General features: G+C 50.5%; 1 protein-coding gene across 1 annotated transcript in view; it reads left to right on the top strand.

Annotated features, from left to right (window-relative positions):
* Nucleotides 1–24,065, top strand: part of LOC144938929 (receptor-type tyrosine-protein phosphatase N2-like) — a 203,494-nt gene that overhangs the window by 4,529 nt on the left and 174,900 nt on the right. The window contains exon 2 of the mRNA XM_078866659.1: nt 15,406–15,456. Within this exon, the coding sequence (XP_078722785.1) occupies nt 15,406–15,456 (51 nt within the window). The remainder of the gene's footprint in view (nt 1–15,405; nt 15,457–24,065) is intronic.

The following is a 24,065-nucleotide window of genomic DNA, read 5'->3' as shown; positions in this document are numbered from 1 at the left end:
GGGAGGTCTAATACATCTTCTTAGGTTTTTTCGGTAAAGTCACGTAGAAAGTAAAATAAAATAAAATACACATGATAGACAAAAGAACGAAAATGATGATGGGTACAAACTTAGGGGGAGCTCATCAGACTATGGTAGCCAATGAATGGAACGTATCGGGAGGGAGGGGGGGGCGGGGGGGGGCGAGGCCAAAAGGGTGGGCGACGGACGTGGAAGCGCTTGTGCGCAAGCGGCCAATTACTGCATACGCCAACACAATGGAGAGAGAGGGGGAGGGGGGGTCTGATACACATGATAGACAAAAGAACGAAAATGCCCATGTTTATACCAATGCTGGCTGAACAATGAAGAGAGTACTGTTAAAATAACTGGGGATGTTAACACTCGGTAAAGTACAGTAAAATAGTGCCTGTCAGATAAGATGGTCCAAAAAATTTGTGATTAAGTCTTTTTTGCGTGGTTGATAACATCTTTCCAATGATTACTAAGTTTGTACCCATCATCACGGTTGAAATTATGTCTGTGTTTGTATATTTGTATGGCTTCGTGTACAAACCTTTGATGGTAGCCGGGAGGTTTGCAGAGAACCTTGGTCTCGGAAAAGACAATTTCATGAGAGCCCACCGAGTTGTAGCAATGATCGGCCACGGCAGAAGAATCAGTTCTGCCGTGTTTCAGATCTGACTTGTGCTCGCGGACACGATCAGAAACATGACGTTTCGTTTCTCCAATGTAGCAATCACCACAAATGCAACTCAATTTGTAGACTCCAGGATACTGTAAGTCAGGAACGACATCCTTCACAGATGGAATCAGATCACGGATTTTATGCACTGTACTGAATCGGACTTGGATCTTATGTTTGTTTAGAATTTTGGAGATCTTTTTGGTCACGCCAGCTATGTATGGTAACGTGATGGTTTTGGTCGGAGTTTCATGTGGCTGTTTCTGTGTGGTGGGAGAGACAGCTTGGCGGATAGTACGGTCAGAGTATCCGTTCATCCTGAGGGCCCGATGTACATGTCTCAATTCACCGGTCAGGTGGTGTTTGTCAGAAATGCCATGTGCTCTGTGGTATAGCGTTTTGATGAGAGAGTTCTTTTGAGATGGGTGGTGGTGGGAATCCGGTTTCAAGTAGGAGTCTGTGTGGGTGGCTTTTCTGTAGACAGAATGTCCCAAGGAACCGTCAGGACTCCTCTCAAACAGAATGTCCAAGAATGGTAGTTTACCGTCTTTCTCCACTTCCATGGTGAATCTGATGGATGGGTGTCTAGAATTGATGTGGTCCAAGAAGTGGTTCAATGCTGGGAGGCCATGTGGCCAGATGACGAAAGTGTCATCCACATATCTCTTCCACAGGGAAGGACGCAGGGTGGATGTCTGGATGGCGTCTGATTCAAACTTTTCCATGAATATGTTGGCTATAACTGGTGACAAAGGGGAGCCCATAGGGGTACCCTCATTCTGTTTGTAGAAGGTGCCATTCCAGGTAAAATAGGTGTTGGTGAGGCAATGCCTAACCAGCGCAGGTGCATCAGAATTCAATCCATGTTGGACTAAGTCCTCAATTATTGTTAGGGTGTCCGGTACTGGGACTTTGGTAAACAAAGATACTACATCAAAGCTGACGAGGATGTCATCAGGAGATAGTACCATGTCCTTAACCATAGAGACTAATTGGGTTGAGTTGAGTACTGCTGAAGAGGTCTTGCCTGTGAAAGGGAGCAGAGTATCTGATAGAAAACGGGCTAGTTTGTACGTAGGAGAGTTTATCGTCGACACAATGGGTCGTAGCGGGGTGCCTTCCTTATGGATTTTGGGAAGACCATAGAGTCTGGGAGGTCTTGCCGCCGATGGTTTTAGAGAGGGACGTTTGCTTGGTTCGATTAGGGAAGTCGAACTCGTGATGATACTGTTGGTTTTCGTCGTTAGGCTTTTAGTGGGATCGTTTTTAATTTTGGAGTAACTCCCATCATTAAGAAGGTCCAGGATTTTGTTGTTGTATGAATCTTTATCCATGATGACCGTGGCATTGCCCTTGTCTGCCGAGAGGATGACTATATCATCTCTTTTTTTTTCACATACATGTATGTTTTCACATACATGTAAACGGAATACCACAATTCTACCTAAAGAAAATGCAGTGCTTGCCCCATTGGTGGAACCTCATTTGTCACTTTTCGCTAATTTTTTAAGGATGGAAGCTTCATACAGATGCACATAAACACATGCTATACCCTTGCACAGTCTTTTTAAAATAGCTCAGTGCCTGGCTAGCAAAGCCCCAGCCCTTCTGCCATGCCACAGTCGGCCTGGTCACCTTTTTTACCATTATTAATTAAATCGCGCATCAGATCTTTGCATGCATCCTGATAAATTGTTGAACACGGAACATTCACCAGGGTGGGTTGCAAGAACGATCAATGGTGCGAGGCTGGTGTAATGAGATTTTAACCGATGCCCTTAACATGCTGATTAGAAAAGGGAAAAGGCTTTTTCCTTTCTCATTCGTGTTTTTGTTATTTCAGTATTTATTTGGTATCATTCATGGGAAAGTTCAAAAGTGGTAAAGTGGCGTTGGCGTCATGCTGGGTTGGAGTAAACAACTTGGGAAAATAAGTAGTTAATGTAGTTTTATCTAAACAATATTCATCAAAATATCCTAAACAATATCTTAAAAAAAATAATAATAATGAAATAATATTTCCTCTCTGCTAAGTTCCCTCTGCGCATGTCTCCATATTTGTAGGGCATCGTGACATGCAATGTCATTGAGATGCTTCATTAATCCACACTGCATTGTCTTTGAGTACACCGACGACAGCACTAATCGCGCCGCTGCTCATTGTGAAAGGAAAGAGTATATTTTCTCGAGCAGAGCGCGTATTTAAGTAGAGTCTCGGCAGTTATTAAATATAAGTGTGGGCACCCATAACAGGTCTCTCCAATTGCCCCCAATTGGACGTGCCGTTCGTGCGTGGTGGTAATTTTCACACGAACAAAAAAATCGGACAGAACATGGCTCCTTAATGAAGAACCACGAACAAGGCCGAATGGCAACAATGGTGGATGCTTTTGGGGCAAGTGCTCCAAGTGCTGTTAGCGAGCACCTATGAAGGCCGGCACAGCACGCGAGATGGACGGTGGCCAGCACCACTCCCGCCCACATTTGTCTCTTTAGTGGCGATGTTCACACACTGCACCAGGTGCTCATTTGAGGCTGAGTGGACCTAGGGGAGGTCCAGGACCGATCCAGATAATCGCCACTGGTATCGACCGTGAGTGGGGATCGAACCCAGGTCGCCGGGTTCATCGCGCAGCCTGCTACCCGCTACGCCACCAATTCCCACAATCACACACACACATAGACACACGCACACACTGTGTCTCTAAATTAACATCGACCGCCTTCGTCCAAAGCTGCTAAGGCTGGATGATGCCGGGGATCAACGCGCCAGAGTGTGCTGCCCGTGTGCGCAGTTGTTGCAAACCCGCGTCACCGGCTCCAGCGGGATGATGAATGCCCCACGATTAGGAGGCAGAGACGCTCTCTGGTAATTGCTGAAGAATAAAGCACCAGCGGCCTGTGGCCAAATCACCCGGAATGCACCCGATACCATCCGATTTCGGAAACGGAGCAGGTATTGAACCAGGACAGCGCTTGGATGGGCGATCGTGCACGCGCAGGTGTCACGGGCAATTGCGGGCTGGCGCTGTGTCGTCGCAGGGGAGTGCGGTGCAGAAAAAGTCATCGTCGTTCTCTACTTCTACGCTTTCACGTCGACGCTCGCCGCTTCACAAATCCACACTGATCGGTTATTTGACCGTAGCTCACTTCGAAGTGCGGTCAACGAAACCCCCGTGGGCCGTACGGCATGCAGAGGAGGCTCTCATCCAGCAGTGGGTTGACAGGAGGGCGGTGGATGTGCGCTGGTGCAGGCGCAGGCCACGGGAAACCTCCCTCCAGCGTCCCCGTCAACCCTGCCCACGTGCTACTCGACCTTAGTCCGCGTCATGAAAGAGGTCACGGTAGTTTTAGACTTCGTGGGACGTCAATTACAATCGCGTGAACGCTCACTTACACGAGCGTTGATACCCGGTGTCATTTGTAAGCGAGTCAAAGGTGAAAGAGACTAAAGTGTCTGTCAGCTCGAGTGTCCTCTGAGCCCACGCTCGGTTTCTGTTCACAGTGGTGGGTGGACGTTTCGCATCGCTAAATATATTTTTAAAAAATCCACATTTTAAAAATATTCTGTAAATTAATCCACGTCCATAGAAATCGTGGGCACCACCACCCCTTTCTGAAATAACTTGGCAGGATCCTCCTGAGAAACGGTCATGAGACTCGTTGAGGCTTTTCTGGGAAAAACAAGCGGTGTAGTAATATTAAGAAGCAGATAAAGCAGTAATAATTATATGATGGGAGCGAGTATTTCCACGGGACATGCGATGGTGACTTGGGAGTGAGATCAATGAGATAGTTGAAGATGTAAGCTACAAGAAAAGGAACCAGGGAATGAAGTCGGTGCAATCGAAACCGCACTCGGAACATGAGTATCGAGCAATACAAAATCGCAATCTATTAAAATATATCTACAATAAAAATGAATTACGAAAAGGCAACAAACCCGCACATCACGGCCTGGAGAGGCCTTCATCCAACAATGACTCGACAGATGTGTGCGTGTCCTAATTCTCTTCCATTTAACTGCCCTGTATTGGACTGATTGCTGAGCCCTCGGCTGCAGACGAGTGAAATGTGGCATTCCATTGACCCGGGTTGCAGCAGGCTAATGCGTTGCTGCATTCACCAGGGGTGTAATCCACCAGTGGATAATCAGATTAGGAAAAATTACGTCATCATATATTTGTCCAGGAAAGCCTCGCCGAGTATCGAGACTTTGTCAGGAATATTCTGCATCGTGATGCTTGGACAACCAAATATGAAGGAGTGATTGCTCATTGTGAGAGGAAAACAAGACTGTCCGGAGAAGGCCCACTAGTATGAGAGGGTACAAATTTAAGTTCTGCTCCATTGGATTGAAAATTATAATTTATGTATTCCCAGGCAGCGTCTCGTGCGAGAAAGTGCTAACCAGGCGACATACGGTGCATTCAGGGTGATTTGGGTGGAGACAAATCAAAATCTTCGACGGTAGTTTGACTGGCCGGAAAAACGGAGGATCTCTGCTGTCTGTCTGGGGCGCACGAGCGCGTGTGTGCGTCGCATCACAACATATTCCACCAACACACTTCTATTCTGGGCCGTGCACATCAATGAAAATTGATATCCGCAGGGCCGTCCTATTGCAGCTAATCTGCCCGTGAATCTCCATGAGAGCGAATGGCAAAACTGCCACGGCTGTATCGGCAGAAATCACCAGAGCCTTGTACCGTGCCCCCCCAAATTAATAGGTGCTCGCTAAAAGCACTTTTTGCTTGAGCAGCCTAACTGGGCTAAAAGGTCTCGGCGTGTAATATAAATGTAAATCATTTGTTGCTGCTTTAGAAGCCGTATGTAGGTCAGTGAAATAACCCAGGTTTGGTGGTGGGGTGGGGGGGAGATGCATCACTGTAAGAAGGAGGTTATTTTTTAAAATTATTTTAGGGAAATATTCGTGATGTCATCTTTAAATGCCTACATTTTCCTTTGCTATTTCTAGCAGCAGGATAACTAACTCGCACAAAATTCCCTTAATCAGTTTCGTTACTGAAATGTTTTAGGCCGGAATTGAGTCTGACATGGCGGCGCTCCAAGTTGGGGGCGCTTGGCCATGAGTCGAAACGCCGCGAGTTAAAATTGGAGCAGACGGGACGACTCGGCCCATCGTGCTTCGTGCTCGCTCTACAGAGGCACACCGGCCCCTGCTGTGGGAGTGGCGACTTGACGTCACGTGCTTGACAAGTTGAGTCTGATTAGCGACATTCAAGCTCTTGTGGACAGCGGAGCACTTTTGACTTTTGACGTTTGGACTCCGAGTCGCTCGGGGGGAGGGTCGACCGGGAACTGGAGCTGTGAGCTGGGAGGAGATTCAGACAATCTTCATGTGAGCCGCCAACCCCCCCCCCGCCCCTCCCCAACAACAAATCGTCTCCATTGCCTCAACACGCCATCCACACGTCCAGTTGTCAGCGTGTTGAAAAAAATGCACACGCTCATGCGTGCATATATATTTAAAGCTCCGAGATTCGGCTTGTTATGTTTAATTTATATCTTCTTGATGAAGCCACCGTTATTCTTGATGGTCTTTAAATAAAAAGACGCACTGCATGAGAAAACCAATTTTCTTGGCAGACCAAAATTATTTCCTTATTTATTTTGAATTAGATTTATTCAATCGTGTACAATACTCTCTCTATATATACATATATGTGACATTTAATCTGTAGTCACATGCTCAAATTTTCATTTGGCAATGCTCATCCCCGATGGCAGTCTTGAGTCAGTTGTGGAAATTCCACATTTGTATGACGAGGACCAATCCATCAATAGGGCAACCACTGCTGACCGAGTGGTTCTCAAGATAGTTCTCACTTTACCACCCATGCGAATGATGATGATGGTGATGATGTATCACTGATCATGGTCATGTACGCGCACAACTATTTTGACAATCCATTGCTGCTGGATGAAGGCCTTCCCGCACCGTGTGGCAAGGAGCATAGCAGTGGGGGACCTTAGAATGACTGCACAACAATGGATGTGGCCGCACTGCTTCACAGCTCTGACAGTCACCCATCCAAGCACGACGTGGAATCTCCCGTGATTGGTTTCTGGGTGATGTGGTCATGATGATGATAATGATGATATATTATTCTTGGTTAGGATGAATTCATGATACTCTTTTTGGGATTTGAACTGCTCTAAGAGCTGAACTATATTTCATCCATAACAGTCATTCATGCAGCATCCGATTGTATATGTAGTGGGTTCGAATTAGGTGCACACACACGCAGCTTGGAGGCAACACTATTTATTAAACGGTAAGTAATATAACACTGTACATGAGGTGGTGACCACCTTCCTCAACTCACTAACACTCTGGAACGCGACACAGACTGGACCAGGCAGGCAACGGCCTGCCTGGCCCAGGACGACGACTCGGGACTTGACGACCGATGATGTCTTCACTTCGGAGTACAATACAACAGCCTCGCTCTGCGTTCACACCACGCTTATATCTGCTTTGGCGTGGCCTGCTCCGCCCCGGTGTGGCTGGCTCTGTCCAGGCCACGCCTCCCTTCCCAGGCCACGCCTCCCTTCTCCCACCTCTGGGAAGGTCCGGATCCCTCCACCACATGACCCCCCAGGCACCCCCTTGGGGCCCCCAGCTCTCGTACGGGCCGACACAGTAGTGACCGTTCCATGTCACTACATATATAATAATGTATCAGATATAACTTTAATGGGTTTTTAAATAATACAAATATGCACTCTTTGGACTTGCCCTGATAAATACGAAAAGATTAATTGGAGGAGAATAAAAACATAGCTATCTAGGTCCTAGTTTAACACGTAGGCTTTCGCGACCAATATTATTCATAATTAAGGTATTATTAAGTAATACATCTTACACTTTTAATTCCTTATAGAGAAAACGCATACTAATTAACTCCTAACCTATTATATAATTACTAGCCTTTTGCCCGTCTAAGGACGGGTGTATTGCAGTAAATATGAAACTTGCAAGCGAAAAGCAGCCCGCGACGTGATATTCACTGCATCAATTCGTGTGCAATTTGTAAGGACGCAGTGACACAGACCTATTGCATGTAAAGGTTATAATCCCTTGTTCATCACGACGTCCTTTTTACTTTGATGTCTCAACAGCGTTACTAAGATCGCGTGACGTGAGGGTTCTGCCTTTGTAGTGAGGGTTGTGAGTTGACGTTGAGGAGGGGGGAGGAGGCGCCTCGCCCCCCCCCCCCCATGTGGAGTGACGTCAGCCGCTAATTATTATTAATGGGGGGGGGTGTCCATTTGGAGGACGTCACCTCATAATGATTATTAATGATTATTAATGAGAGGGGCTGTTCGATGTGGAGTGACGTCACCTGCTTATGATTATTAATGAGGGGGGAGGTTGCTCCATGTGGAGTGACGTCACCTATTCATGATTATTAATGAGGGGAGGTTGCTCCATGTGGAGTGACGTAGCCTGTTAATGATTATTAATGTGGGGAGTTGGTCGACGTGGAGTGACGTCACGAGCGTTGCACACAGACATTCTTGGCTCATTATAGTATGTAATCATAATGAGGGGGGGTGTTCATTTGGAGGACGTCACCTGCTCATGAATATTAATGAGGGGGGCTGGTCGATGTGGAATGATGTCACGAGCGTTAAGGACAGACATCTTCCGCCTCTGATCTCTGCACCTGATTGGGTTCAGGTGATGACGTCATCCTGCTGCTGCTCTATTTAATACCGGAAGCAGGCGGATGGCTTCACTATTCTGGCAAATCGCCCGATGATGCTGGTTGATGTCATTACCAACGAGACGTCACGGTACTCATTGTAAATGTTGTGCATTTACTCTCCAACACGCCGGTGGGCTGAAGTAGTCACTAATTGGCGCTTTGTTTACGTGACAAACCCCTTACTGGTTGGCTGTGTCGGGTGGTGGAGGGTTACGACACATTGAACCTAAAAACCTTCATGATGAATATCTACGTCCTAAACTATTTAACAACCCTGGAGGTTGGCTTGATTGGCAGAGGCGGCTTCACTGCCAGCTGCTTGTGGCCGGTGCCTGGGCTGTGGGAAGGCCGTCTCGGAGCCAGCCGCCGGCCTCGCCCTCGACCGGGCCGGGCACCCCGGGCACCCTGGGCACGGCGGGCACGGCGGAGCGCCATGGAGCGTCTCGTGGGGACTTGTGGAGCGAGTGGCCCCACGGTGCCGTGAACGTGCCCCCCCCCCTTCCACCTCACGCACTCGCCAGGCAAAACGTTCCGAATATCGCGTTGCAAGTTCCGTTCCGGGGATGTTGCACTTTTCAATAATCTAGATTGAAAACTAATTTATTTTAGAACTGCTTTTATTGTGTTTCGTTTGGTGTCTTTCCCCCGTATCTCCGATTAGCATGGTTGGTTACGTACGGTGCGAAAAAATCCAGCATCATACATACAACATACATACAACATACATACAACATACACACAACATACATACAACATACATTAATTGCACTTGGTAAAGAGTGTGACCAGTGCCTGAGATGGGGGAGCACGAACCCGTCGGGTCACATCGGGTGAATTATCGAGGCCGGGAATATCGATCCATGAGCCTGCGACGAGAGTGGGGATCTCATGGGAGAGAGCGAAGATCCCATGGGGAGAGAGAAAATCCCATTGAGGGAAAGAAGATCTCATGGGGAGAGAGGGGATCTCATGGGAGAGAGAGATCCCATTGGGAGAGAGCGAATCCCATGGGGAGAGAGGATCCCATTGAGAGAGAGATTCCATTGAGAGAGATCCCATTGAGAGAGAGGGGATCTCATGGGGAGAGAGAGATCCCATTGGGAGAGAGAGAATCCTATTGAGAGAGAGGGGATCTCATGGGGAGAGAGAGATCCATGCTGTTACCTCCTTTTTGTGGAACCTCGTGTTGCCCTACCCACTCTTAGACAGCACGCGCGTGCGTGTTTCTGTGCAGGCTTTCATAACAATTTATTTTTGGGTCTCGCTTTACCGTGATTCATTTAGCGGATTGCAACAAGAGGCTAAAATATGGTCTCACCTTTACAAAGATATGTTTTTCTGAAACTGTAGGACATTATGCCCACACTGCCATACATACTGATTGGAGATACACAATGCAAAACGTGTAATTTAACATGTGATTCGGTGCTTCTTTGGGTAACGAAAGCAATTACTTTAGCAGCAAGCTCTGTAATGTGTTAGAGTATGAAGGGTTTTTTTTACTCTTGGCAGGTGGGCTGGGTGGTGTCTGAATGAATATTTAATTGAGGGACCGATATTTCCCCATTACCAAAAGCGCAGCACAGCTGACTGCAAACACGGGGTGGGGGGGTGGGACGATGCTTTGTGCTGTGACTTGCACTTTCCCCGTCGATTCATTTATATTTAAAAATCCATCCGGTGGCTTCATTCATTTTCGATTGCAGCAGAGCGCCTGCGTGGGACGTGCGCGTTGCCTCTCCTGAGACACGTGGCGTTCTCCCGTAAGGGGCATTGCGATTCCCCGGCCCTAGATTTCTACACATAATGAATACAACAACGTACTGGACACTTCCAGGTGCCATGGGTTCACTGACTGAGATGACTGACAGATGCACCAACTGTGCTCCCTCTTGTGCCAACTCGCGGCGTTTTAACCACCTGGCGCTCCGCTCGTTGTTGTGAGCGTCGCTCCTCCATCCTGTTGTTTTTGGAGGACGACTGCCTCCAACTGTCCAGCAGCGTCCTTCACGAGCCTCCTCCACAGAGGCCGATCTTGACACCGCTGGTACCCGTTACCGTCAAGTCCACTCAGCTCCACGTCCTCCTGTACCACATCAGCTCCATCTTCTCTAACCCGTGCCGCGCCCCTTTAGCCTCCTCTATCCGGCCTTGCAGAAGCTGCAACAATTGTAAAGTTTTTGGTTTACTTTTTTGTTAATGATCCAAACAACACGGCGGGATTTATTTAATTAAATTGTTGTATGTGCTGTAATTAAAACCTAACTGGAGTTCAACGGCGGCTTGACTCGTTGTGGAGAGCCGAGAGCGGCTCTCTTTCTCGTGACTCTCTCTCGCGACTCTCTCGCGACTCTCTCTGTCTCGTGTGACGACGCAGTGGGCTGTGTGGAGGAGCCGTCGAGCTGTTTGGGTTTCACCCCCTCTGCTGTGGCGGGTTGCGGGAGCTAACGAAGCGGGAGATTGTTTTTTGCGGATAAAATCGCACGTGAACGTTGACAAATTGCAGCTCCACACACTGAAGGGCTCTCTCTCTCTCACTCGCTACACGCCCCATTATAATAATCCAGGCATCGTGTCAGAGGTCACTCTGCAGATAACGGGAGACGAGGATCCGAGCCCTTGGCTGCTATGGAGACCTGGCGTTGCTATTGGCCGTGGCGAGAAGAGTGGGAGGACCTCGGCTTCGTGGCTCTGTCACCGCTTTGCTTTGCTGCGAGTTCCGAAGGCGAAGCAAGCAGCCATCCCAGGGCCGGCCGAGGGTGTCCCGACCCCCACTCCCGCGCCCTTCACCCGCCGCTTGGGAGCACGCGCTGCCTGGTGGCATCAACGGCGGGTGGCGTTGTGGAGTCGGCGTCTTCGCTGTGACGTCACGCGTGACGTGACGTGACGCGTGACGTGACGCATGTCTTTGCTGGCGGTTCGCGTGCATGTATGTTGAACTTCTTTCGCACCGTACGTAGCCATTAATCGGAGGTGTGGGGAAGGACCACAAATTAAACACAAAACACAGCTCTAAAGGAATTAGTTTTCAATCTAGATTTAAAAGTGCATAGCTCCAGTGGCTTCCTGATACCGGAAGAAAGAGCGTTCCAGACGACCACAGGAGTGCATCTGTGACAGAGACGGTCACCGCGCGATGTGGTGACCGTCTGTGTTCGATGAATCGCCAAAATCCGATGCGAGGATGACCGGAGTTTGCTTGATGGTCGATGCTCCTTGACCAGATCAGCTACGAACCTGGCGACACGAGTTCGATTCTTGCTCACGACCAACATCGGTGACGATTATCTCAACTGGTTTTGGGCCTCCCCGAGGTCGACTCAGCCTTAAATGAGTACAGTACCTAGTACGATGTGGAAAAATTAGCATTGGGAAGACAAAGACGGCCGGGCATGGTGTTGGCCACCCACCGTTCCCGCCTTAATAAGTGCTTGCTAACATCACTTAACCCTACAGTCTGGTAAGGCTATGAGGAAGGACTTTGTCTTCGTCATAATTTGGTGGTGCGTGCTTGTGCGGTGCCTTGAGCGCACGTGGGTTGGCTGGCAAAGCGAGAGCTCGGTGCAGGGTTCACACCACGGCCATACGTTATCAGGATTGTAGATGATAGTCACCATCATCACCGTGGGCTTTGGTGGTTTGATGAGGACACCTGGAGCCCACTGAAAAAACTTCGAATCCACGCAAAGTGTCACCTCCCTCACGGCGGCGCCGCCTTGGCTCGGCGCCCGAACCTTCACGCTTTCATCTTCTCTCCGAGACCGGCGAGAAGATGAAACACATTTTGAGATTCTCAAAGTGAAAAATTACGAGAGACGCTAAGAGTGATAGCTTACAATTTCATATACTCAAGCAACGACTGTGCACGATCGATATTGAACAAGCAACTGTTGTACCCGTGGTTCCACGACGGGTAGGGGAGTCGAGTCGAGAATGTAACGCCTGGAAAAAAGAGAAAGGGAATTGAAGAGGGAACAGTGGGAATGAGAGGAAAATAATGGGAAAGGAACGGAGCAACGGGAGCTTACCTAGAAACGACTGACGGAGTCTTCATAATCTTTATCGAGGTCCTACCAAGTGTGTTGTTTTTCTTCAGTTGGGTGTGATGCTGCTGTTATTTAACGTAATCCCAACTGAGTAATTTTTCAGCATTGCGACATTTGGCTGATAGCGGTGACACTGAGTGTGGTGTTCTTAGCCACGGGAGAAGAGTGGAGAAGTCAGAGGAAACCCATGCAGGACAGGCAGAAATGTACGAACGCCACACAGACATATCTATATGGGGCCTGTTTGCCAGTATCAAAGTCTGAAATATAAGAATAAGTGTTACCTATAGCTGCTCAACCCGAGCTATAAATGCTCCGATACTTGCATTGTATGATCACTTTTTGCCTCTTGGCCTTCTCTGGTTTGACACTGGTGAGAGAGAGGAGGCCATCAATGTCTCTATTGTACGAGACAATGCATATCTTTTAAGAGCATGTTTGTTGGCATATTTCGCCACAAGTACGTGTGGTTAATGCAGACTTGCTGCCTTGCAAAAGGTTTCTATTTGGTGTTTGAACATCTTCACACCTCCACACAGAAAGTTGCCCGAGGCGGGAATTGAACGTAGGCCCTACCCAGTAAACATGGAACTCTGGTCCAACGTTGGCCCAACGCCGGTTCCAGCTGTCCATGTTTAGTGGACTCTCGCTGGGAGGCACCACCGTGCCACCGCTGGAGAGAAGTCCTCACAGCGATGCCCTCTGATTGCGGGCAGAGTAACCCCGGCGCTGAAGGTGTGGGTGGCATCGGAGGCCCCAGCGACTCGCGAACTCTCTCTCGCCCGCTCTCTCCTCCACGGCTTCCCGCTACCGCACCCCGCACACCAAATAATTCATGTTTCATTTCTTCCTTGCGGGTGAGCGATCGCCGGTCGCCGTGTTTATATTTTGCTTTGCTCCTGAGGTGCTGTAATTTAAAACCGTGCGCCGTGCGATGTGGAAGACGTTTGTACGACAGGGCAAAAAAGGAAAAGTATCATAAAAAATATATTGTTCTGTTTATGCACGTGTGCGTGCAAGTGTGTGTTTAAGCTTATTTTCATAATGTCACATTATCTCGAATGTCCAATGAATGTAATGTTTTGTTAATGGTTCCAACTGCAATGCTCATTACTTGCGTATAAATTGCACATCTGTCAGTGTCATTAATGCATTAAAACTAAATAAGGAAGCCGATTTCTGCTCCTTTCCACGGTGAGCCAAGATGCGAACGCGTGCACATTCCACCACCCTCGTGTGTGCACGCGGGCGGACGAGCCGCAAGGCTTCTGGTGAAACTCCGCTCGCTGCGGCTGTAGCTTTAGTCGCTGTTTTCTTATCCTTGCAAATCTCTTTGTTGCAACCCTTTTGTGCAAGAGAACCGCCCACAGAAGTGGATATCACAGAGCTTCTGAGATCCCTTTTCGAGTAGCCTCTGGTCCAGACAGTATGGGGCAAAACTGTCCCACCCACTCTGCCACCGGGAGTAATGTTCGCACGTTGACGGCCAAAACGGTGGAGGATCCATTCTTAGAGCTGGAATTTGGCCAAATTTAAGAGCAGAATCAAATTGAATGCGATGGAGGGAGGGGGGGCAGTCATTGGCGACCGGAGTGAGAATGTTAAACCACGACACTACACAGCAATTGGTGGAGCAATCTCGAATGTATTGCTTATTTAACTACATGGGAGTATAATAGGCTTAATACAGGAATAGTTAAAGTTGATTGGAAGTGGGCGTCATAGAAAAGATTTTGGGGTGTATGTGTGTATTGAATGTGTTTGAGAGGTGGTGTGAGTGTGTGTGGGGTACAGCTGGTGCATCTACCAGTTATCTCAGTCAGCCAACCCATGGCACCTGCTGGATCTGTCCTGAGACCTCCTCCTGTCAGCGAGCCTGCGACACTTCACGTGGCCTCAAAGTGCACCTAGCCTGGCACAGGCGCCGTGGTGACGCCACCGTCACTTCGTGGCGGGTCTTGGTTTGTGTGTCTCCCGGCAGTGAGCGTGGTGGTAACCACTCACCCCCTTTGTGATCCGTGTCATCCTTCATAGGTGCTCACTAATAGGGCTCGCCCCTACGGTCTGTCAAAGGCTATACGGGTGATCTTTGTACGTGTGTGTATGTGTGTACGTGTGTGTACGTGCGTGTCTTGCATTGCCTAAGGGGTTGGTAAACCTTCCACAGTCACTGAGTATCCAGTTGACGACTGCAGTAAACGTCACCGGAGCGTGCCACCCGGGTGTGAAGCGGCCACCTGAGTCACTCCACCCACAACAGCGGCACGCGTCGTCCCCGTGTGGACTGCGACATCACCAGGCTGCGAGGGAGGGCGAAAGCCTTCATCCAGCAGTGGATAGATCATTGGCCGATGATGACAACTCAGCAGGCTTTGGATACTTTGGGTAGCCTAAGAGTGCACCGAGCCTGGCACCCGCGTGGGAGTGGTGTCACCTTTCCCACGTGGTGGTCGTCGTTGACGTGCGTGTCCCCTCCTCTATCAGCTTGGCCTCAACAGGAGCTTGCTAACAGCTCACGCTAAATGGCCGCATCATCATCATTATTATCGTCGTTGCTAATAACGGGGCAATTCCATTCTCACAATGAGGATGCGCATAATAGATCACGCGTTGTAAGAACCGATGGTGTTCGGGCTGCACGCGCTGCGTGTAATTAACTCGCGGCGTGATCCCTGCAGCCGCGAGAGGCTCTGCAAGGAGGGGGTGACGTGGGCTGGTGGGGGAGTCGGCGTGCTCGCCTCCGCACGCCCGACAGTTCTCTCTTTGATGAACGCTATTCGCGAATGCACCACAGCATCGTGAGAGGTGGCCGTGGCTTGGAGAGGCCTTCATCCAGCAGTGGATTGACCACAGCCGGCGGTGACGATGAGTGACGAGCGATGCGTTTGTGCTTGTTGAGCGTGGTCGTGCTGACGTCCGGTGCCGCGTCTCGTTCCAGGTTGCCTGTTCCAAGACGGCCTCTGCAGACGCGACGAGGCTTGCGTGGACGGTGAGTGGCTTCCCCTCGTCCCGTCCGCTGCTGGGCTTGGGGGATCAGGGGGGACGGGGCGGGGTGGGGGGCGATGTTCATTGAACGCACGCAGGGGAAATCGTGTCGAGATCACGGGGGGTGGGGGGTGGGGGCTGGGGAGGACTCGCGCGCTTGCCCGCACGTGGCCGCTCTGATCACAGCCGCTGGCTTTGGGTCGCACCCCGGGGGGTAATTTCACACTGGCCTGACCTTATGCAGAATTGAATAGGACCACCGACGATGCCTGGATTATCATTGAATGAAATGAGAATGCTAATGCTGCTGGAGTATGAAGCGGGCTTACATTTTTCGCTGAATATTTTCGGGGTCACTTGTCGACTGGAGTCGGTTAGGGTGGCGCATGGCCCGTAGCAACAGCCGTAGCGACAGGTGTCGTGGATGTGGTGTGCCGGGATGCAGACATATTATCTCGGTCACCGAACCCGACAGACCTGGCTGAAATTAAGTCCAAGAAGAGAAATGCGAATGCAGCCGCGTCCCTGTTGTTGTACATTCTGCCAAACGTGGCTGCAAGAGAACGATTTGTGGCCGGTGCCAAAGGCGGTGAAGCACATTCGTGCACAAGCAGTGAATCACCACCACGATCACCATCTTCCATTCGTGGTGGTGATTATTATCCTAACAACCTTCTTCATTTTATTAAATAATTACATTTGCACAATCTCATATCGTCATTCTAAATGTCAATTCCGGACGACACGTCACGTGCTTTCATCTGCAACGAGCGGTCATTTCCGTTTCGACTTTCGTGGAGCTGCGGTCCGAGCAGCGAGCCTCGGTCCGAAGGTCGCGGCCAGAGGTCGACCGCGCCCACCCCTCGCTCTCTCCACGACGGATAGAACCGAGCCGGCGTTCACTTTGCGGAAAATCTGTCCCATTCGAGACACTTTCTCGCTTCCATAAAAACGTGGAAGTTTCCGCCGCTGTCTCCGGGGCCGCTGCCCGTCCCCTTCGCGGCGCGTTCACCGAGCGAGGCTGTGGCGAGGCCCCCCCGACCCTCCCCCCGCTTGCCCCGTCGATGCGGCCGCGACTCTTGTGACCACTGGGGTCGATGTCGTCGCTCCGCCTCGAGCCCCCGGGTGAGTCACGGCGCAGCTGAGTGGATTTCCCTGCCGCTATCGGGACGACGATCCCCGCCGTGGCAAGCGATGAATCAAATTGCCGCCGGCGCCGCCGTCATCGTCGTCCGTGGACACGTGGGCAGCGCCGATAGCCACCGGCGTGTCGGTGGTGGCCACCGGAGTCTCGGTGGTGGTCACCGGAGTCTCGCGACGCGTGGCGATTGTTTTTTGCCTCCGGGTAATTTTTTGGTTGTTGTTTGGTTGATGTTTGGTTGTTGACAGTCATCATAGCGGGCTGTCTCGGTTCCTCTGCGCTGGTGCGGGACGCATCGGCGCTTTAAGGCTGCTGGCGAATCGTCGTTTAAAGCTCAGCGAGGGCTTAACATGATTTGTGGCGAATGGTTTGTTGCACGTGCATTTGCTTGTTGGTTTGATTTGTTTTGAACGATGAAACCCAAAGTGACTCGATTGCTTCTGGGTTGTTTCCTAGTATCGAGGCAGTGAATATTGGCATCTGGTCACATTCAACTCGTCTGGTCAAAGCAAGTTCGCTTTTTTTACTTTTAGGTCATCAAACAAGCTCAAAACCAAATAAATACAGCATTCATTTTCTTTCTGAAAGTTTTGGCTTTGTGGAAAACCGCACAGCCACCGTTAACTCGGGCAGCTGATATTTGAAGTGCACACGCGCACAGCGACGCTGTAAGACAAAGATCCCCCGTATCGCCTTAACAGACGTTTTGGCAAGTGCTGTTTGCGAGCACCTATAAAGGCCGGTACAGCACAAGAGGGGGTGGAAATCCAACACCACGCCCAGTGCTGATATCTTACACACCGCACCAGGTACTCATTTACGGCTGAGTCGACTTAGGGAACGAGTTCAAATATTCGGTACTGTTTTGGTCGTGAGCGGGAATCAAACTCAGATCGCCGGGTCCGTAGGGCAGTGCGTTGACCTCTGTACCACCGCTCTCCACGCATCGCACGAAGACAAAGACACACAACCCCACACACCCCCCCACACACACCCCCACACACACGCCCCACACACACCCCCACACACACCCCCACACACACCTTGCGTGCCCTCGCACGCGCGTGCCGTGCACGCGATGAGTTACGCGACGCACGAGGAAGTTCCGCTCGTCAGCTCTCGCTTCCGCAGCATCCGTGCCTCTCTCCGGGTGCCACATCCGGCAAGCCCGTGGCTGAGTGTCCGTATCCCGGCGTTAACCAGGAGGCGGTTGAGTGGGTGGCTGGAGCGGGGGGCTGGGGGAGGAGGAACTGGTGGGAGCGAGGAGATTGCGAGAGGCTTCGGAAGGCTAGGGGGCAGCAGGAAGGGGTGGGGGGGGGTAATTTGCAATTCCTCCGAAGAGCAGCAGCTGAGGTTGTTGGCTGTCTGTACACAGCACGTGTATCCCCAGTCAGCGGTGGGCGTGGGGACTGTGGGGAGCGTGAGCCGGGGGGTGGCGGTGGGGGAGGTGAGAGGGGGGGGAATCTGTCGCCCGCAGTAACATTTACGGAATCCACTTGGAGGATTCGATTGCAATATGGGATTGGTAAGCGGATTAGGCGAGGAGTGGTGTATTAGATTGCTCGTTATGGAAGGGTGTTCTCCGCAATTAAAATAATCCAATTTTGAAATGGAAGCCAATATTGAGTTTTTATTTCGTTGCGTTTTATTTTTATTTATAGAAGCGAGTTTCTGCACTGCACTACAATGCGCAGCGTCTATTCATCGCCTCCCATGCACAAGCGGACGTGTGAATGCGTCTTGTTGTTACTGTTATCATTCTTTTTGATATTCCAGATTTTCTTCCAGATATTGACTGGAAGTAAAACAAAAACTACTCTTTGTTTCCGGTACAACTAATGCATATTTATGTATAGCCCTTTGCTGTGTAAATCGGAGTGTATGTGCGTGTGTGCATACTTCATGATGTGGGTCAGTGTAGGTTGGTGAAGGTCAGGGGCGGTGTGACCCACGGCCAGTTCTGCACTCGCCACTGATGTTAGAGTCGTGGCTGTGAATTCAATCTGAGTTCACTGGGTTCATAGCACAAAGCACGACACCACCTTCAACCCCACGCACCGCAACACCAACTATTAATAACCTTTATGAAATAGTAAAATAACAACGAAGAACATATTCAATTCGCACGGACAGAAAGGCCATAAAAAAACATTATATACTCTAGGGGCCAGATCCACATCTTGAACGAAAAAGATCACAGCACAGCGGTGGAGGAGGATGGCCCCTGGGGCTGCGAGACTGAGATGGGCGCCGCGGTGTGCGCGGCTTTGACCCGGCGCTACGGAGGCAAGGGTTGGTGGAGCACGTCGAGATTCGGGGGGAAAAAAACCCGCAGCTCATGCACTGCGAGGTGGTCGCGTAATGGCAGCGCTGAATCTTGGGTATTGAAACTGGCCGGCAGAGATGGTTAAATGTTATCCTCTCGAATGCTCGGGGTTTTCTCCGGGCACTTTTTTTGCCTTCCCACAAGAAACAAACCACGGATTGCCCAAAACATCCCAACGCAGGACCATCATGAAGGAAATCATTGACACGAGGTGAGGCTTTTCTAGCAATTCAAATCATGGGATGGCTTTCTTAAGCTGCCCCCCCGCACGCCTGTGTCCACGCAGCGAAACACACCAGCGAAACACACAAGCGAAACACACCAGCGAAACACACCAGCGAAACACACCAGCGTGTCGATTGGCAGGTTGCGTGCACGGTGGTCAAGTGTGGGTCATGTACTCCCACCTATTATAAGACACCGGGTGGGCATTGCAGAGTAGGCCAAGTACCCTCTGGACGTTCCCTCTCGTGAAGGGCCCTCTGGCAGCAGTGGCGTGAGAAAGAAGTTGCAGGGTTGAACCTGTAGCTCTCACCATTGTAGTGATTTTGAACTGGACACAATCTCGGTGTGATCCGTCCCATCGTTGGGAATGATGGAGACTGGGGCGTTTACACGAAACATTGGATACAATGGGAAAATTCACCAGCAATGAATCGGGCCCTCGATCTCCAGCTCCGAGTAATAAAAGTAGTAAGATCGGTAATAAATCCTTTGCGTCAGCCTGCATACCTCACGCGCGCTCTAGTAGCGAGGCAAGGGTGCAGCCCCGCGCCCGCGTGCTCACATCCCTGCTAGCTGAAGAACCTCCACTAGAGCTCCCATGGGAGGGTAATTCGGCCTCCTCGTCCATCCTGGCCACACGTCGTGAAAGAGGCGGGGAGCGAGTTCCCACATTTGACTCCACCGCCACACGCGGTGGAGCCATTTTACACCGTCGGCTCGAGGGACGCGGCGTGCGCGTTTCTGCTGCCGTGCCGGGAGGTCGAGCTGAACCGGCGACTCTGGACCCCCACGCCCAGTGCGCTTCTAAACGTGACCCCCACGGCAGCGCCCCCCCCGCCCCCTTTGTTGTTCAGGGGCGTCACGTGGTGTTCTCCCACTCGTGTGAAATTGTCCCTCTGCCAACGAGGAGGAGGAGGAGGCAAGCACGAACGCGTAAGAGACGCGCCACTTGGTGTTGGTTCCCTGCTGGAGTCGGGGGCGGTCAGCCCCGTGGCTCGTGCAGCCCTCTCGGTGGGGCTGCTCAGCGGCGCGAGGGCCACTCGGGATCGCTGTCAGTCGGCGAGTTGTGTTCATGCTCCAGCGGCATCGCTCTGGGTACTCCGCGTGAGCGCACACGATTACGACTTGGGTCGCGTACATAGCAAGACAAAGCCCCCCGTGTAGGCCACACGTGCTGTTGGGGCAAGTGCTGTTCGCGAGAACATATGAAGGCCGACACGGCGCACGCGGGGTGGGTGGCTGGCAGCACGTTCGGTCGCCTCTGTTGCCCCTGGTGAGATGTCGGTATGAATGTTAAACTTCTCTCGCAGCCAACCGTGCTAATCGGTGCGGGGAGGGGAAAACCTAAACACAAAAATAAGTTATGAACAAAAGAGTTTAAAAGTGCATAAAATGTTTACACTTTGCACCAGGGACGCATTTAAGGCTGAGTCGACCTAGGGGCGGCCCAGAACCGGTCCAGACATTCATCACCGACGTCGCCCGTGAGCAGGAATCGAATTGGGGTCGCTGGGTTCGTCACGCTGTGCGCTAACCACGATGCAGGACGATCGCTCCCCGCCGAATGGAACCCCCCATGATTCTTGCGCACGATTGAATGTATGAGGAGCGGTAGCGTCGCGGTTGGCGCACTGCGATCTGTATTGATACATCGATGCGTCGCTACATCCCTATGGCATATCTCTCTCATCGCTGAAAATCATCAGATTTCGAACGCTCGTCATCTGTCCGTACATCCACCATACAAACAACGCGTAGCCTCACAGACCGTTGGGGGCCAGTGTTGTTCGTGAGCACCGATTCAGGCGAGAATGAGATTCGGTGGTGAGCACCACACCTGGAATACTTTGAGTCTCTGCTCGTGATGTCCACACAGTGCATCAGATACTCGTTGAAGGATTGGGTGGACCTTGGGGAGGCCCAGGACCGGTTCAGATGCTGTACAATATTCACTACGAATCTCATCCGTGGCCGGGAATTGAACTCAGGTCGCTTGGAATCGTCATACATTTCTATCCACGTGTATTATGCTCTCATATGTGTGTGTATATACACACGCTCTCTCTCCCACATACATGAATAACATGCATTAGGCATACATGTCCACACACACACGCACGCAGATACATACATACAGACACACACACAGAGCCCATGTGTCAATGACACAGCGAGGCGAGGGATGGAGAGCGCCTCTAAGTGCCTGCTGCCTCTCGGTCCTGCCGGCTTGCCTCTGCGAGTGTGCTGTTGCTATGGCAACAATGGGCCTGGCAACCGGTGACATCAGCAAGCGGCGTTGCTATGGCACCAAGTGGAGGAGGTAGTGAGGATGGTGTGTGTGTGTGTGGCGGCCTGGGTACATGGTGTTCCACGCTGATTGCCCCTGGCTTTCCCCACGCAGGGAGGGGTGGTGTTGCGGGCACAGCTGCATTGTAATGACGATTAATCTCGATTATGATCGTGCTTTTTCGATGCGTGTACGGCTTTGAAGCGACTGAATTGGACCACGTATCCCAGTGCCGCTGCTGCTGTTGTTGATGAAGAGACAATTCAACGCGTTTATGATTTAGCAAAGTGTCCGTAGGGGACCGTATCTCCCAATCCTGTTTATGATGATACGATTACATGTATTTATGACTTGTAAAGTAACTGAATGGGAACATTTTTATTGTGATTGAGTTTACCCAGGAAAGTTTTCACTGAATCGCATGACTCATTTTCAGGAAGGTCCTACCACGTATGCAGTGATTCTTTGTCAAATTTGGACCATGATCCTGGCAGATGATGTCCTGCTCTTGAAAATGAATCCGTGGGATTTGTAAGGCAGAGGGCGGCGTAGTATTGTCGTGGTGAATACCACGGCAGTGTTAATCAGAACGGCCACAACATTCTATGCGTGACCCTCTGCACCGGCGGTGAGCGTGCTACGGCTAGGGAGGGGCATGTGACGGCCCTGCACGGCCAGTCGTGGTGGTGGTGGTGGAAGGGACACGAGGCAATATATTTACGACTTGAAAAGCACGTAAAGCGTCCGAATACGACGTTATCGCCAGACCATGCTACTATTAATGATGATGATAATGGCTACATCGTAATAGAATACAACGTACACCATCTAAATGTGACTGCATCTCAAGATGCTGTCCATAAATTGGGGGCAGAGTTATTGTATAAAGAGACGCAATTTAGTCACATATAGAGGGTATACAAGTAAGGTCTCGGGCCTGGACTCGAACCAGGGTAAGGGACAGTTTTGGGTCATGGAGACCAATCCATTGCCTCGCTTACGGCTTCATTCATTGATGAAAAAAACCGATAACGAATTGTCATCGACCACTTTTTGTGTGGTCGTTAACTCCTGCCCCTCCCCCCCGAACGGTGGGAAACCCCTACAAGCCACGCCGAGCGTGACTCGCCAAGCCCCGCTGATCACCTCCCGTCCAGCGGCACACATGGGAACAGAGGAGACGACTTCTTATCCGCCAATTCGTTTTTCTCGTGTTCCAATAATTATTCGAGTAATCTAACCATCAATCGACGCCTTGCATAAGCAGATAAACACACCACCCCCCACGTGTATGACAACCCGTGTTGCGTGACGTGCTCGGGCCGCTCCGCTCGGTGTCGGTGCGTCCTGACCCCAAGAGGTCACCGGGCGAGGCAGCGCATCCGTGGCTCACAGTGTGCCCGCTTGCCAAGCCACTCTGGAAATAACGTTCGGAGCCGAATGTTTCCGAGCGAAATTAAGTGCGCGCGCGTGTGTGTGTGTGCGTGTGTGTGCGCGCGTGTGTGTGTGCGCGTGTGTGCGCGTGTGTGTGCGCGTGTGTGCGCGTGTGTGTGTGTGCGCGCGTGTGTGTGCGCGCGTGTGTGTGTGCGCGTGTGTGTGTGTGCGCGTGTTTGCTGCAGCGGGGATGTAGTTTCGGGACGGGGCCTAATGAGCCGCTTGCACGGATCACCGGGACTGGTGGCCACTGGCTCGCTGGTTCAGAACTTGGTGGTCGGGTTTTTCGACGTCTTTACACATCGGCCTCCGCCAGGTGTTTTTTGTTTAAACGTAGACAGGCCAGAGTGTGCGTCATACAGAGTTGGAGGCTGCACTTAACACGATGGGGCCCTGTTAGGAATTGCATTAAAAATATTTCCTGATGCCTAGTTTTTAAATGGGCATATGACGTCACCTAATAGTGACTATTGAGTAAAGGACTAACCTTTAATGAATGAAAAATGCATTTGTAAAAAAAAACTCATTTGTATTAAAAGTAACATTATTATTAAATGTGTCTGGCACATTGCATTATGGATCATTTGTGGTATGTGATTGAAGCGAGGCCCATTGTCGAATTAGTGACTGCACAAAAACACACATCCCGAACTTTGATGTTCACATGACGCGACACATTCCTGGTCTGAGCTTTAGCGACGAACAAATGCACACTCCGAGCAGGGCATATGCAAGGAGTTCCCCAAATGTGGCTAAAGAGGCCTTGTGAAGTGGACTAAGAAGTAATTCTGTGACGTTAAATTCCGGGGCCATGCTCTGACACAGGGTGATGGGTGCACTGCTATCTGCAGAATGGCATTATTGCTTTTTTGTGTCGTGTCATGATGTGTCGATAGCACAATTGAAACATTAATCGAGGGAAATAAAGCAAGAAAGATATCTTGAAACATATTTAACAAAGAAAACGGGTGCTCATCTACTCCAGCAGTCGGTGGAGAAAAGAAGCCCCGGGTCTCTGTGGATCCATATTTGTCACACGGGGTGGTTTGCTGAGGATTCATGTTTGAACATAAACATCTCAGAATAATGCAGCAGCAGCAGCAGCAGCAGCAGCGGTTTTTTAATAGCAAAGTCAAATACCCTGCATTTCAATCCCCCCTGTGTTTTATCATTTCCATTGTACATTACTTACTTTATATA

Source organism: Lampetra fluviatilis, chromosome 2 (genome assembly GCF_964198595.1).
Source record: "Lampetra fluviatilis chromosome 2, kcLamFluv1.1, whole genome shotgun sequence".
Lineage (NCBI taxonomy): Eukaryota > Metazoa > Chordata > Hyperoartia > Petromyzontiformes > Petromyzontidae > Lampetra > Lampetra fluviatilis.
The sequence above is the reverse complement of the archived record's forward strand: the minus strand, read 5'-3'. Positions and strand labels throughout refer to the sequence as shown.